Source organism: Mastomys coucha, unplaced genomic scaffold, assembly GCF_008632895.1.
Source record: "Mastomys coucha isolate ucsf_1 unplaced genomic scaffold, UCSF_Mcou_1 pScaffold21, whole genome shotgun sequence".
Lineage (NCBI taxonomy): Eukaryota > Metazoa > Chordata > Mammalia > Rodentia > Muridae > Mastomys > Mastomys coucha.
In genome coordinates, this window is record NW_022196904.1 from 17299999 (window position 1) to 17317105 (window position 17107).

The window sequence follows — 17107 nt, forward strand, 5'->3', positions numbered from 1 at the left end:
TTCTTTTATTGTACAGGATTGTTATAGCTATCCTAGGTTTGTTTTTCCATATGAAATTAATATTATTCTTTCAAGGTATGTAAAGAATTGCTGGGATTTTTATGAGGATTGCATTGAATCTGTAGATTGCTTTTGGTAAGATGGCCATTATTACTTTATTAACCCTACTAATCCATGAGCATGGGAGATCTTGCCATCTTCTGATATCTTCACTTTTTTCTTTGAAGACTTGAAGTTCTTGTCATACAGGTTTTTCACTTGCTTGGTTAGAACTACACCAAGATATTTTATATTACTTGTGGCTATTGTGAAAGGTGATGTTTCCCTGATCTTTTTCAACCCGTTTGTTGTTTGTATATAAGAGGGCTACTGATTTTTTTCAGTTAATCTTATATCCAGCCACTGTGCTGGAAGCGTTTATCAGTTATAGGAGTTCCCTGATAGAATGTTTGGGGTCGCTTATGTATACTATCACATCATCTGCAAATAATGATACTTTGGCTTCTTCCTTTCCAATTTCTTGTTGCTCTAGCTAGAACGTCAAGTACTATATTGAATAGATGTGAAGAAAGTAGAAACCCTTGTCTTGTCCCTGAGTTTGGTAGAATTGCTTTTGAGTTTCTCTCCTTTTAATTTGATGTTGGCTTACTGTATATTGCCTTCACTGAATTTAGGTATGTCCCTTTTGTCCCTTATCTTCAAGTCTTTTATCATGAAGGGTGTGTTGGATTTTTGTTAAAGGCCTTTTCAGTATCTAATGAGGTAATCATGGTTTTCCCCCAATTTGTTTATATGGTAGGTTACACTGAGAGATTTCTCTATATCAAACTATCCCTTTATCTCTAGGATGAAGCCCACCAGGTCATGGTGGGTGATCTTTTTAAATGTGTTCTTGGATTCAGTTTGTGAGTATTTTTTTTAAGACGGGGTCTCACTATGCAGCCCTCGCTGGCCTGGAATTCTCTATGTAGACTAGACTGGACTTGAGTTTACAGAGATCTGCCTGCCTCTGCTGGGATTAAAGTTGTGCACCACCAAGCCTGGGCTTGAGGTACTCTTAATGCAAAAACTTTACTAATTTTCCATAACTGGCACCAAGCAAAACAGATCTACAAACTGTGTACTGTGTTGTTAGTAACTAGTAGGAACCTACATTCTACCATTTTAGTATAGTGATCCAACCAACAGTGTTCAGAGGGCAACACATTGAATTGTAACCTGTGCTGGGTGGTGTTTTGGGAAGTGAAATATCTTTCTGGCTTAAATCTGCAACTGTCTCAGACAGAACATAATAACCATTTATAAACTTATGGTTAGGTAAACAGTATCCAAGTTATTCATAGATGCTTGCTAGACTATTATGATGAAGCATTATTATTACAATATGTTTTAGAATATACTTATGAATAAGTATTTTGCATATACATACACACAGTAATACTCACACTGTCTTTATATCAGTGGTTCTTAACCTTCCTAATGCTGTGACTCTTTAATACAGTTCCTCCTATTATAATGACTCACCAGCCATAAAATTAATTTTGTGGCTACTTCATAGCTGTAATTTTGCTACTGTTCTGAATTGTAATGTAAATCATCTGACATGCAGGATGTCTGATATGTGACCTCTGTGAAAGGGTTTTTTTGTTTTGTTTTGTTTTTTTAACTCTAAAGAGGTTGCAACCCAACAGGTTGAGAATTATAGCTTTATAAAAAGAAAGAAAATGTAATTTTTCAACCATGCATTAGATTTTTTGGGACTATGTTTAATGACTGAATGAAGAAGATTATTGTAAGTTAAAATACAAAAGTGAGGGCTAGGGATATAGCTCATTCCCAGCATGCTCACCTAGCCCCAACTGGATTCAATCCTCAACTCTATACAAACAGGGGACTGGGCATACACATCTAATCCTAGCACTTAGGAGAGAAATAGGAGGATTAGTTGTTCAAGGTAATCCTTGGCTTCAATCATGCAGGTCCGGGATTTAGGAGAGACCCTGTCTGGAGAAAAAAGATAGGTGGTAGGTATCTTGTTACTTTTCTATCTCTGTAAAGAGACACTATGAATAAGGCAACTTACAACAGCATTTAATTGGGGACTTGCTTAAAGTATTGCTTACAGTTAATTCGCGATGATCATGGCAGGAAGCATGGCAGCAGAAGGCAGCCATCACACTGGACCAGTACCCAACAGCCATCAAGTCCAGCAGCACACTGTAGAGACAGAGACTGGGTGTGGTGTGGGCTTTTGAAAGCTCCTCCAACAAGGCCCACCTCCTATCCCTCTCAAACTCTGGTCAAGACATTCCAATATAAAAGCTAATGGGGTCCATTTTCATTCAAATAACCACAGTGGGCGGGGGGGGGGGGGGGGGGGGGGAGAAATGGCTCAGTGGTTAATAGAACCCACTGCTTTTGTAAGAGGACCAGTGTTCCACTCAAAACACCCACATTCTAGTGGCTAACAGCTACCTATAACTCCAGTTCCACAAAGTCCTAATTCCTCCTCTGGCCTTCAAGGACACCTGTGAGAACACATACACATTTAAAAAAAGTAAATGTATTTTTTTTTTTCAAAAACCAGTGAGGTGCCTGCAAAGGAAAGAGACCATGGGCAACACATGTGCTCACACACAAACACACGCAAAGTTGAAGACACCTCTAACTACAAGTATCAAATGAATAGCTGCTTACACAGGTCTGAAATATGAAAGCATTGAGGTTGACTAACAAAGGTAAACACTTAATGCCTATGACCCAGCACCTCATGTGACAACCTAAGCCACACAGAACTAGTGTAAAATGCACGTGTTAGGGTCCACATGGGAACATCTTTGCCTATCTGCTACTTTACTGTACTTCTGAGGTAAAGGCCCTGACATCATAGACTACACGGGGCATAAACTGAGAGGCTTGCCCTAATCCTCTATGTAGCTTGGACATGAGTGTTCTCATCCCCAGCTGGGGCAATTAGACTGACTTATTAACTCTTCCCCTCTGTTGCAGAAAGCACAATGAGTCGTCGAAAAAAAGAAAGGAAAGCAATGCTGAAAGACCAAGGAGCAGAGCAGGAACTGACTTCAGGTTTGCTGGCAGGCAGGGGTGTGAAGATGGGTGCCCTTAAAGCCACATGCTCTATAGGTTTTTATCCGAAGAATTAGACCCCTGAATTCTTATGTATGTGCAGGATTGGAGTTTGGCTACCAGCACCCACATCAGGTTTTCAGAGGCAACTCTGACTACAAGAAATCCAATACCTCTGTCCTCTACTGGCACAAGGCTCATACAAACCCACACATAGACATGTAATGATGAGTTAAAAATAAGTCTTTGTTTTAATGGTGGATGCTTCCTGAGGAAAGAAACCTAAGGTTGACCTCGGGCATCCATGTCTACATGGACACACATTTAACACTTATCACATACCACACACATCTGTATATGAATGATTCTTCTACATGGTCGAGATAGAGGTGTGGAAAGGTTATTTTGGGTTTCTGAGCCCTAGTTGACTGGTCTCTGTGCCTGTCCTTATATAGCCATCCAGACTTGCTTAAATGTTTTCTTTCAAGGTATATGACTCAATTAGTCTGCAAGTTTTGGGAGGCAAGGGTTCTTGATTACAATGATTCTATCATGAATTTTAAAACAACCTTGAACATTTCTTGGAGGAAAATGATCAGCTAGGCTGTTTATAATGAGTGCATTAAATCGCATCTGTGTTTGGGTATAATAAAGCTGTTATTAATAAGGTTGAATGTTGAGGCTTGTTTTGTTCAGTCATAGAAAGGCTTCCTGTACTAGAACCAGAGTTCAATTCCCAGAACCTATCTAAATATGGTTGGTGGGAGGGGTATGTGCCTATAATACCACCAGCAGGGAAGCCAAGACAGGAGGAAGATCACTTGGCCACTTTTCTGAAGAACCCAGGGGTAGGTTTCAGGTGATACTTGCCAGCTCATATCTTTAAGTCTAGTTTCAGGGAATCTGCCCTCTTGTGGTCTCAGCAGGCACTGCCTACACTGGTTACAGGGACATACATACAGGCAAGGCATTCTTAAAGATAAAGACATTTTGGCCGGGCGGTGGTGGCACACTCCTTTAATCCCAACACTTGGGAGGCAGAGGCAGGTGGATTTCTGAGTTCGAGGCCAGCCTGGTCTACAGAGTGAGTTCCAGCATAGCCAGGACTACACAGAAAAACCCTGTCTCAAAAAAAAAAAAAAAAAAAAAAAAAAAAAAAAGATAAAGACATTTTTAAACATTAAGATTGAAAGTGACTGAGAAAGACATGAAGAGTCAAACTCTGGTGCATAGATGTACACACAAATGGGCACATGGACTTCCTCACTTGCATGTCCCCACAGAGAGAGCTCTGACAACCAAGCAGAGGACAATCTCCTCCATACAAGTGACTCCAAATGCTAACACTTCCTCAGGAGTCCCTACCCAATCTCTGATGCAATTTTAAGTGTCCTGATGTTGCACAGGCAGCTAGAGCTGCATGTCTTCATGTGCCCAACAGCTTTATTATGTCTAGTGAACTACCATTCACAGCTCTCCTTCTCATCCTCCATTCCCTAAGGGTGGGGCTAGTTGATACAAATGGTGCCTCAGCTTTGAAAAAAAATGGAAAGTCACATTCCATTCAAGGTGCCTACAGTCATGTGGCTCACAGCTTCCCTTAATTACTGTTCCATAGGTTATGATGTCCTCTTCTGGGCACCTGCATACATACACAGACATATACAAAAAAATATACTTAAAAAAAAAACCCAAGTAGGTGCCTAGAGAAGAAAGAGACCATGGTTGACACCTGTGCACTCATAGGAACACACAGAAAATTGAAGACAGCTCTAATTATAAGTATCAAGTGAATAGCTGCTTACAGGGGTCTGAAATTTGAATGCATTGAGGTAGAAGTAACCCACATCACTGTGACACCTAACTAAGCTACAGAGAAGAACTGGTACAGAATGCATGTGTTCAGTTCCAAATGGGGGGCATCTTCACCTGCCTATCTCTGCTGCTAATTTGTACTTCTGAGGCAAAGGGCTTGACATCACAGACAACTTGGGGCAGAAACTAAGCAGAGGCTTGAGGAAAACCCCTATATAGTTTCTACAGCTTGGGTAATTAGACTGACTTATTAAGTCGTCCTCCTCTCTGTTGCAGAAATCCCAATGGGTCCTCCAGAAAAAGACAGTAAAGCAATGCTGAAAGACCATGGATCACAAGAGGAACAGAAGTCAGGTTAGCAGGCTGGGTGGGGGTGTAAAGATGTGTATACTTAAAGCCACATATTTTATAGGTTTTAATCTCAGGAATTAGACCCCTGAATTCTAATGTGTGTTCATGCAGGATTGTTCATGTGTTACCCATATCAGGTTCTCAGAGCTACATGTAATTCAGGTTCCAAGAAACCCCACACTTCTGTCCTCGGCTGGCACACACAAAGCTGAAGGCATCTCTAATTACAAGTATCGCTTACTAGATCATTACAGTCCAATTGGAAGCTGCTAGCACAGGTCTGAAATTTGAAGGCATTGAGGATGACTAACGAAGACTAACCCTTACTGCCTATAACCCAGCACCTCATAGTCACACCTATCCTAGGCCACTCAGAAGAACTAGTGTAGAATGCATGTGTTAGGTTCCAAATGGGAGCATCTTTGCCTGCCTATGTTGGCTGCTTTACTTAACTTTTGAGGCAAAGGACCTGACATCACAGACTACATGGAACATAAACTGAGCAGGGACTTGCCTTATGTAGTTTAGACTTGAAGTTTTCTCATACTAAGCTGAGACAATCAGACTGACTTATCAACTCTTCCTCTCTGTTGTAGAAAGCACAATGACTGCTCCAGAAAAGGACAGTAAAGCAATCCTGAAAGACCAAGGACCAGACGTACAGACATCAGGTTTGCAGGCAGAGTGGGGTGTAAAGATGTGTTCACTTAAAGCTGTATGTTTTATAAGTTATTATCTGAAGGATTAGAGCCCCAAATTCTTATTTATATGCATTAAGGATTGGAGTTTGGTTACCTGCATCCACACCAGGTTCTCAGATCTATGTGTAACTCCACACCTTTGTCTTCTCCTGGCACAAAGAAAATACATACCCACACATAGATAAAACTGCAAAGTTAAAAATAAGTCTTTGTTTTTAACAGTGGATGTTTCCTGAGGAAAGAAACCTAAGGTCGATCTCTGGGCCCCACATCCACACATACATACTTGACATTTTTGACATACTATACACCATATATACACAAAAAAATTCTTCCTCATTTACTAGGTAGGGTTTTTTTAGGGTAGTATTGTGTTCTTTAGCCCCAGTTGACTGGTATCTGTGCCTATTCTTTTACTGCTATCCCCATGGGCTTTAATGTGGTTTCTTTCAGGGTATGTGACTCTTCATAGTTGTCTGCAAGATTGGGGATGGGGGGTTTCTCGGGTCCATTGATTCTATCATGAATTTAAAAGCCCCTTGACATTTTCTGTTTGGGAAATGAAGAGCTAGGCTCTTGATATTGACTGCTTTGAATTGCCCTGTGTTTGGGTACATTGTTGTTATTCATAAGTTTGAATCTTGGAAAGATAGTAAAGCAGTCAAAGAAATGTTTCCTGCACTAGAACCAAAGTTTCAATTCCCAGAACCTGTTTAAATATGCCAGGTGGGAGGGGCACGTACCTATAACACCACCACTAAGGAGACAGAAACAGGAAGCACAGATCCCTGGTGCTTGCTGGCCAGCCCAGTCAACCATGGTGACATTCAGGTTTTAAAGAGACTGAAACTAAGATTGGAGACCAGAGAGATAGCTCAGAGAGTAAGAACACTTGGCCACCTTTCTGGAGAATCCAGGTTCATTTTTCAGTTTTCACATGCCAACTTATATCTGTCAGTCTAGTTCCAGGGAATCTGACCTCTTGTGGTCTCAGAAGGCACAGACTACACAATGTACAGGGACATACATACAGGCAAAGCATTCTTAAAGATTGAGAGTGACTGAGAAAGACATGAAATGTCAACCTCTCGTCCATGCATGAGCACACAAATGTTCACAAGGACCTGCCTACTCGCATGTACACACAGAGCCTTGACAACCACACTTCTACAGAGAAGAGACTCCAAATGCTGACACTTCCTCAGGAGCCTCTACCCAATCTCTGATGCAATTTTTAAGTGTCTTGATCTTGCACAGGTAGGTGCAGCTGCTTGCTTTCATGTGGCCACAGCCGTATCATGTACAGAGGACAGCAGTTCACAGCTCTCCTCCCTATCCTCTGCTCCCTAAGAATAGGGGTAGTTCATACAGATGGTATCTCTGCTTTGAACAGAAAGCAAAATCATGTTGGTTGGGTTTTTTTCCTCCCTTTACCAGAAACCTTACAAGTTGAGGAAGAAGATGCAGTGACAAAAGCAGGTGAAAAAGGTGACTAAAATTCTTATTTGTGATCAATATATTGAGAGCCTGGGTGCAAGCAATATATGGCATTCAGATAGGAGTGTGGGGTCTGGGTTTCACTAGTGTGTCTGCCTGAACATTCCCTGTGAGTCCTGGGGAAGAACATCACAGACAGAGCCATGTGGCTCAGTGCAATTTCTATTGGGTTACAGCTTATGGAAATTTTAAATAACCCATAAATCTAGGAAACAGACAACACAAGCCCAACGGTAACTAGTTCTAAACACTGCTGAGAGTAGTTAACCACACCGATCAAATTTAGAGATTTTATTAGGTTTCAAATTAGCATACAGTGTAAATTTGGTTCTTTTTCATTAGTGGTTTTATTATCATAGATTATATATGAGTTTTCTTTGATATTTTCATACAGTTATTCCCACCTCTACTTTGACTCGTGGTCACCCAATGTGTTTGACTGGGCTGATTACAAGAGCCTGGGAGAAAGGTTATTTACAGAGGCATGGGCATCTTACCAGTGGATACACCACTGAAGAATGTCTCATTTCCCCACCAACCATTAACCACTGATAGATCTTCAGGCAGTGGCAGGACCTCATGTATTCCAGGCTGGCCTCAGACTCTTTATGTAGTTGAGGATGATCTTGAACACTTAATCTTCCTGAATGATAGAATTACAGGTGTGTGTGAGAACACATCCAGTTTGTATGGCACTAGAGGTTTAACACCAAGGCAAGTGATTCTATCCACTGAGCCACCTCTCCAGGCCCACTGTGTCATCACTCATGTTGTTTCTCCTAATCTGTCCTCATCTCCCACTTCCAGCCTCTGCCCTCCACCCCATAGCTCACCTTCTGCTTCATGTTACTTGTATTGTCAACCTCTCTTTCTCTCCTCTACTACTTAAGACCTCTTCTCCCCTTCTTCAAGGTCTCTCTACTTTTATCATGTGTGTGTGTTTGTGTGTGAGAGTTGATAAACAAAATCTAGGAGAAAACATGCAGTTTTTGTCTTTCTGAGTCTGGCATATTTTGCCTAACAGAAATTGCCAGTTCCATCCATTTTACTGAAGAAATAGAATTCCATTAGTAAATCCAGTAAATGATCGTTGTGGCTCATGCCTTCAATCCTGGCACTCAGGAGGCAGTGTGAGGTTGATCTCTGTGAGTTTGAGGCCAGCCTGGTCTACCGAGCAACTTCCAGGACAGCCGGAGCTACACCGAGAAACCCTATCTCAAAAAATAAAACCATAAATATTATTATTTTTCTTTTTTTCTCTTTTTTAATAATATTACTATTTTTTCATTCCTTGTGTTACCTTGTAACATTCCATTGTTAATCCCAGCACTTAAGAGTCAAAAAAAAATGGATCTTTGTAATCCCAGGCCAGTCAAGTCTATATAATAAAAAATAAGTAAATATATTACATTTTAGAACTTGAGAGACAGCACAATGGTTAGAGCACTTGCTGCTCTTGTAGAGGTCTGGGATGCGATTCACAGCACACATAGGGCATCTTACAACCATCTATAACTCCATTTCCCAGCAATTTGAGGCTACCTCTGACCTTTTCAGGCACCAGGCATACATATCATATACATACATACATACATACATACATACATACATACATACGTTGAAAACACTTCCTACACCTAAAAATTTTTAATTAAAGAAAAAAATCCCGAATGCCAGGTGGTGGTGGTGCATGCCTTTAATCCCAGCACTTGGGAGGCAGAGGCAGGTGGATTTCTGAGTTCGAGGCCAGCCTGGTCTACAGAGTGAGTTCCAGGGTAGCCAGAGCTATACAGAGAAACCCTGTCTCGAAAAAGCCAAAAAAAAAAAAAAAAAAAAAAAAAAAAAAAAAAAAAAAAAAAAAAAAAAAAAAAAAAAAGAAAAGAAAGAAAAAAAAATCCCTAATGCATTGCATGAGCAAACTGCTCTCTCTCTATTCTCATACTGCTTGGGTTTTTCCTTTGCTATTTCTTCTTCATTAGTAGTTAAACTAGCTGTAAGCATATGGTGTCCACTGAGGTACTGATTAGAAGCATTGATGGGACTTGGATGAGATATTTACATTGTATACTTAGTAGAACTGAGGGTCTGACCAGCTCAGACAAAAGCTGCATCCCACTTTGCTTCCCACAAAGCCTGATGGGAGACAATACTGGGTGTCATGACTCTAGGCTTGGAGGTCATGACACCTGCCTGAGTGGAATCCATACTATTAAGTATAAATATTGATGGCATTTTGAGCCCTTCACTATGGTCCACACACTATGGTGCATATCATAGTATCATTGTCACGTCACTTGTTCAATAACTACCTTGTTAATGGAATTAAAATCTGTCATCATCAGGGTTTCTATTACTACAACAAAACACCATGACCAAGAAGTAAGTTGGTGAGGAAAGGATTTATTTGGCAGTCTGGAGCATGGATGTAATAATTAAGTTGGGGGGTGGCGAAGCCAGGAAGTCTTGGGTCCAACTACAGGCTGCCTTCTGACTCTCCATGCAAACCTAAATCTGTTAGCATGGCCAAGGTTCAATATAAAAACACTGCATTGTTCAATTCAGCAAATAGAGTTTAAGATCTTGCATGCATGAGGGAACGAGTTTAGGACCCCAGAGTAACAAAATGTTGGGTATGATGGCGGTGTGCTTATAGTCACAGCAATGGCTTATAATCACAGATGGGATGGAGAGAAAGGCAAGCCTCTATAGCTTACTATAGCTCACTGGCCAAAGGTAGCCCAGTCTACTTGGATCTTATAGGAAATACGTGGCTCAGAAGAAGCTAGAGTGAACTATGCATATAACTAAGTGGGTGGACTATCTTCTAACATGCATAAAGCCATGGGGATCAGTCACCAGTGCAACATAAAATTAAGCATGGTGGTGCACACCTGTAATCCCAGGAGTTAAGATATACACAGGAGGATCAGAAGTTCAAAGCCATTGTTGTCTACATAGCAAAGTTGAGGTCATCTTGAGTTCTGAGACTCTACTCTCAAAACAGGTAATGAAGTAGCAAGAACATTGCATATAGCTATCTGACTTAAAACCAAGGAGAGAGTGTGTTAACACAAACTTGTATGTGTTCAGTATAACATATTTTGATTCATTATAGATATAGTAAATACAATTAAAGACAATTAGCATATTAATCACCTTAAACTTCCATCTCTTTATTATAAATCATTCCGATTTCCTCCCATCAATTTTGAGATGTTTTAAGCAATTGTCAATTATACTCATGGTGCAGATATCTATATCAGTTTCATTAAAAATAAGACTTTGTTCACATTTTGTTTTTCTTCTGTCCTCTTATCTGACCTCATATCATGGAGGTGACCTAAAAGACTACAAGGCCCACGTGATAGCTAAATTCAACACAAGTGTGGATCTACACTATGACTGCCCAGAGATGAAAGTGTTGTCTAACACTTTTAAACCATACCAGAAAATCTTCAGGCCTCACACCATTATCCTACATGGACAACCAGGAGTTGGGAAGTCAGCTTTGGCCAGAAGTATTGTTCTAGGCTGGGCAAAGGGTAAACTCTACAAGGACATGTCCTATGTTTTCTCCTTCTCTGTTAGAGAAATAAAGTGGACAGAGAAGAGCAGTTTGGCACAGCTGATTGCCAAGGAGTGGCCAGACTCCAAGGCTCCAATGACAAAGATCATGTCCCAACCAGAAAGACTCTTGTTTGTCATAGATGGTTTGGATGATATGGACTCTGTCCTCCAACATGACAATATGACACTACTCTCCAGAGACTGGAATGATGAACAGCCCATATACATCCTGATGTACAGCCTCCTGAGGAAGGCCCTCCTACCCCAGTCCTTTCTCATCATTACCACCAGAAACACGGGCTTAGAAAAGCTCAAGTCGATGGTGGTGTCCCCCCTCTATATACTGGTTGAAGGACTGTCTGCATCAAGGAGATCTCAGCTGGTCCTCAAGAACATCTCCGATGACTATCAGAGAACAAAAGTCTTCCATTCCTTGATAGAAAACCACCAGCTATTTGACCAATGCCAGGCCCTGTCTGTATGCTCATTGGTCTGTGAAGCTCTACAGCTGCAGAAGAAGCTGGGAAAGAATTGCACCCAACCCTACCAGACTCTCACCAGTTTGTATGCCACGTTGGTGTTCCACCAGCTCACCTTGAAAAGGCCTTCCCAGAGCGCACTCAGTCAGGAAGAGCAGATTACCCTAGTAGGTTTGTGCAGGATGGCGGCTGAGGGAGTGTGGGCCAAGAGGTCTGTGTTCTACGATGATGACCTGAAGACCTACAGCCTAGAGGAGTCTGAGATCTCCGCCCTCTTTCACATGGACATCCTTCTCCAGGTTGGCCACAGCAGTGAGCACTGTTATATTTTCTTCCACCTCAGCCTGCAGGAATTCTTTGCTGCCTTATATTATGTTTTAGAAGAGCTAGGGGAATGGAATCAGCATTTTTCCTTCATTAAAAACCAAAGGAGCATCATGGAGGTGAAAACAACTGATGACACTCACCTCCTTGGGATGAATCGTTTCTTATTTGGCCTCATGAACAAGGATATCTTGAAGACTCTGGAGGTTCTGTTTAAATGTCCCGTGACCCCAACTGTTAAGCAGAAGCTCCAACACTGGGTCTCTCTGATAGGTCAGCAGGTCAACGGCACCAGCCCCAAGGACACCCTGGATGCCTTCTACTATCTCTTTGAGTCTCAGGATGAAGAGTTTGTTCACATGGCACTCAACCACTTCCAAGAAGTGTGGCTTCCGATTAACCAGAAGATGGACTTGTTGGTATCTTCCTACTGCCTCCAGCACTGTCAGAACTTGAAGGCAATCCGGGTGGATATCAGAGACCTCTTCTCAGTGGTTAATACTCTTGAGCTGTGCCCTGTTGTTGCTCTCCAGGAGTGAGTATCGGATGGTTTTTATCCAAAGCCAGTTAGTAATGTTTGTATGTTACTATGCTTAGATGTGACTTTTGGAACTATTTGGGGTACTAGACAGCACTTAAAGGATGATTCACTTACTAACAGGGCCTGAACTGAGTCTGGTTTGTCATTATCTAATGGAAAAGCCCTTTTAAAACAGAGTACCATGCTGGAGATATAACTCATCTGGTAGATATATTTTGGCCTAGCATGAATGAAGCCTGGAGTTCAATCCTAGCACCACATAGACTGGGTACATACCTTCAAGCCCAGAACTCTGGGTGGCAGAGGTGTCAAACCTAGGTTCCACCACTAAGCCTATTAGAATAGCCAAATTAATAATGCAGAAAAAGGAGATTCATTCAATAAGGCCACAGTGGAAAGAGGGTCAGAGATCAAAGGTCAATAAGTCTGTCTTGACTCCCCTCTCTATAGCCTATCTTTTGGATTCTGAAGTGAAGTTAAAATAAAAGTTCAGGGAGATGCATGTCTTTAAGTAGTTCTGAGCCAACTGCAGGAACCCTGCCCACCATTGACACATTATCTGGCCTCCAGTCTCTCCAGCAATGTGGACTTCTCTGTGTGGAATTGCTTTCTTGGACAAGTTCTCCTCTGGCTAGCACCAGGCTCCAGCCTTTCCCTTCTTTCAGAAGGAGATTCCTGGAGGTTGGCAGCAGCTTTGGGGCCTATTGTTTCCAAATCTGATAGTCAGAATATGGACAGATTAACAGACAAAAGTATCTAGGCAGGAGAGGGGGCTCAGTGATTATGAGCATGTGCTGCTGTTCCAGAGATCCAGAGTTTGGTTCTCAGCACCCTGTGGAGTGTCTCGCCAGCTACAACTCCATGTCCAGGAGCTCCAGCACCCTCTTCTGGCCTCCACAGGCACCTGCATTTTTGTGCACATAGTCACAGGCACATGACATGCAATACACATAAAAATTAATATTAAATATTTTTAAAGATGTATTTATTATATACAAGTACACTGTAGCTGTCTTCAGACACACCAGAAGAGGGCATCAGATCTCATTACAGATGGTTGTGAGCCACCATGTGGTTGTTGGGATTTGAACTCAGGACCTCTGGAAGAGCAGTCAGTGCTCTTAACTGCTGAGCTCAATATTAAATATTTTTATAATAGAATACCTTCATTTCTAAGCTGGTTACAGAAAAAGGGTCGATGTTCAAGTTTTAAGACCATTTAGCAGTTTTCAAGTATATATGTTACACATTAATATCACCATTAATCACAATATAATCATTAAACCACAATGTGCAGATCTAAGTTTGTTCCTTTTGATTATAATTTTGTGGTCTTTGACCAACTTCCCTTTTCCCTTCTCCCAGTCTCTGGTGACTTGGCCATTCTTCTGTCCACTTCTGGAGAATTTTGTTTTAAAAAAAAGTTCCATTTATTGTGTCTCTGTGTGTGTGTGTGACAGTGTGTATGCATGTGTGTGTCTGCTGTCTATCTTTGTGTGTTCACATGTGTGTACTTATTATGACATGCGTGGAGATCAGAGAACAAATAGCACTAATAGATCTTTCCACCACAGAGGTCTCTGGGTTTGAACTCGGGTATTCAGGCCTCACAGTAAAGTCTCGCCTCACATAGATAATGTCCTCATGGGAGCTGTCATGGAGACATGTTTTCAATTATCCACTTTCACATATATTCTAAAATCCTCCAATGTCACTTGCTGCTGAGAGAGGGCAAGAAGTCAGAGCTGGAGTCTCATGACAAGGGTTGTGTAATCTTCCTCTTGCTGCTACTAGAAATTAGCCACACTTCCCTTAACAATTACTTGGCTTTCCCTGTATTGACTTTGTCCAGTTGCCATAACTAACAGGAAATGGTAATCTCTACTTCAAGATGGAGATGGAATGATCATATCTCCAGAGTAAAACTAAAATAAAATCTAAGCTAAAGAGATGGCTCAGTAGTCACTTACAGAGGACATGGATTTGGTTCCTATAACTCCAGCTCCAAGGAGATTTGATGCCTCCTCTGGCCTTCATGAGCACATATATAGAAATACAGAGACATGAAGGCAACATGCACACACACACACACACACACACACACACACAGATGCACACAGTTACACAATTTGTTTTGTTTTGTTTATTTGTTTGTTTATGAGACAAGGTTTCTGGACCTCACTCTGTAGACCAGGCTGGTCTTGAACTTAGAAATCTGCCTGCCTTTGCTTCCCAAGTGCTGGGATTAAAGGCGTGCACCACCACTGCCTGGCACAGTCACACAATTTTAAAAATACAATATTTTTTAGTGTCATACAACACAGCTATACCATTTCACCATTACAGTGAGTTAGAATTTAAGTCAACAGTTGACTGGGAGGACTGAAGGCTCCTCTAATTGGTCTAGCATATCCCCAGGGAATACTGAAGTATCAAAGAGGCTGACTGTAAGGCTGATCCCGAGAGCATGTACCAGGTAGCATCCACTGAGCTGGCTGTCCTGCGCTCCCTTACAGCCTCGTCTCCCACAAATCTACCTGTTCAACCATATTTTCTTTCACTTCTTCCCCTCACTGACACAGGACACATCGTAGGCCCCTCCTGAAAGAATGGTGGAGACTCTTCTGCTTTGTGCTCAGCATCCATCCGAAATTGAAGGAGCTGGACTTGGGCAACAGCATCCTGAACCAATGTGCCATGGACACACTGTTCCTTGAGTTGCAGAATCTGTCCTGCGGTATAGAGAAGCTGACGTAAGTGCCACCCAGCCTGGTGCAAGCAATCCTTCCCATGGCTTCTCCTGCCAAGACAAGATTCTTCTATAAACCCTGAGGAGATGTATTCTAAGAGGATAAGTGCTATAGAAGATCTCTTGCATGAACCAAGTCCCCAGCAGCATGGGTGGCAGCTAACCAAACGACCTTATAAGAAGAGGTACATGGTTTGAGGCAAGCTTAATTACTGTGGACTTTGAAGTATAAGTAGGAACTGGTTAGTAAGGAAGAACATGAGAGGACTTTGGGGCCAATAATAAAACATGAGGTAATTAGTTGAGGTGTATGATTTATGTCGTTCTTTGATCACTCTCTTAATAACTCTAAAACTGGGGAGAAAAAAAGGAAAAAAATTACTCTAAAACTGTACAAATATGTGAACAGCTAATGGTTAAATACAACAAGGGTAACAGCAGTCTGTCTGGGGAGAAGCTGCCGTAATTCCCCTCAGAAGAGGCAGTTTGATGGAAGGAAGAGCAGAATTTACAGGAACAATACAATGGAGAGAGCCAAACATGGTGGGGCCTTTAAAATGGAGAGGTTTCCCTTTAAACACTGGAGAGCAGCTTTATTTTTTTAAATTTATTTATTTGTCTATCTTTTGAGACAGGGTTTCTCGGTGTAGCCCTGGCTGTCTGGGAACTCACTCTGTACACCAGGCTAGCCTCGAACTCAAATTCGCCTGCCTCTGCCTTCCAAGTGCTGGGATTAAAGTCATGCACCAACCCTGCCCAGTGAGAGCAGCTTTATTAAGAGAGAGAACAAGGCAGATGGTCTGCAGTGATGGCTTAGTGGTTAGAGCATTAGCTGCTTGTGCAGAGGACTCAGGTACTGTTCCCAGCACCCACATGGTAGCTCATGGACTCTCTAACTCCAGCTCCAAGGAATCCAATTTTCTCTTGCCACCTCCATGGGCCCTGGCACATATGTGGTGCATGTACAGTCATGCAGGTACACTCACATACACATTAATGAGAGAGTATGCTCAAGTCCTCACAAGAGGGATGTTGGGCTTGAGTCAAAAGGAGCCCCTTCAGAATGAGCCCTTCATTAACACATTGCAGCAAATCCCTCTGAGAAGTCTCTCTGGACCAAATCCCCAGGACAATGGAAAGGTCTGGCTTTTAGGAGTAGTGAGAAGTTTCCCATCACATGATTTAGTTCAGCATAGCATTTGTGACAAGGAGCATAAAGGACCCAATTGAGAGCCATCAAGTCACAGCACAGACCACTTAACTCTGTCCCAGCGAGAGCTGTGGGAAGGTGGCATGGCCTGTTTGCCTCAGGCTGTGGGATCTGACCTGTTGTAAGAAACACTACTCTTTAGAGGCAGCCTCATGCTGTAACACTAATACAGATCTGAGCCTGCTACAGATGCCAGGTGTCAGGGAGGGAGGATAAATCCCAGCTCTACTTTATAGACAAAAAGCCCACTCTTTAACTTGCCTTCCTAAGCCAGGGAAAATCCACATGATACCCAGCTTGGGGCTGGTCAAGTTCTCAGTTGCTAATGCATGCATTGAGTTCCTGCCCTGACTTCCCTAGACGATAGACTACAAGCTGTAGTGATGGTGTTTTATCACAGCGATAGAAACCCCAACTGAGACAATGACTAAAAGCTACTCGGGGAGAAAGAGTTTTCTTTCATAACTCTCAGGTTATTGAGGTAAGTCAGGGCACAAACTGAAGCAGAAGTCATGGAGGAATGCTACTTAATTGGCTTGCTCCTCATTTCATGCTCAGCCTATTTTCTCTCTCTTTTTTTTAACCTTTTTTTTTTATTATTAGATATTTTCTTTATTTACATGCGAATTTCTCCATTCCCAGTTTCCCCTCCATAAAACAAAGAAACAAACAAAAACAACAAAACCAAACCCCTGTTGCCTCCCCCCCTTCCCATGCTTGCCACCCCGCCCTCTCCCACTTATTGGCCCTGGCATTCCCCTACACTGGGGCACAGAAACTTCACAG

At 42.0% G+C, this 17107-nt stretch overlaps 1 protein-coding gene and 1 long non-coding RNA gene across 2 annotated transcripts in view; one reads left to right on the forward strand and one right to left on the reverse strand.

Moving 5' to 3' along the window:
• Positions 1-1745: 1745 nt before the first annotated feature.
• LOC116101788 lies at positions 1746-2289 on the reverse strand. Its single transcript, XR_004122925.1, has 2 exons — positions 2124-2289; positions 1746-2004 (listed from the first exon to the last, which is right to left on the reverse strand). It is a non-coding gene; the product is annotated as an uncharacterized LOC116101788 (long non-coding RNA).
• Positions 2290-2848: 559 nt separating this feature from the next.
• LOC116100302 (NACHT, LRR and PYD domains-containing protein 5-like) overlaps positions 2849-17107 on the forward strand; it is a 36117-nt gene continuing 21858 nt past the window's right edge. Inside the window, exons 1-6 of the mRNA XM_031384123.1 lie at positions 2849-3087; positions 5179-5256; positions 5850-5924; positions 7392-7442; positions 10778-12356; positions 14945-15115. Coding sequence (XP_031239983.1) covers positions 3018-3087; positions 5179-5256; positions 5850-5924; positions 7392-7442; positions 10778-12356; positions 14945-15115 — 2024 coding nt within the window. The 5' untranslated portion in view covers positions 2849-3017. The remainder of the gene's footprint in view (positions 3088-5178; positions 5257-5849; positions 5925-7391; positions 7443-10777; positions 12357-14944; positions 15116-17107) is intronic.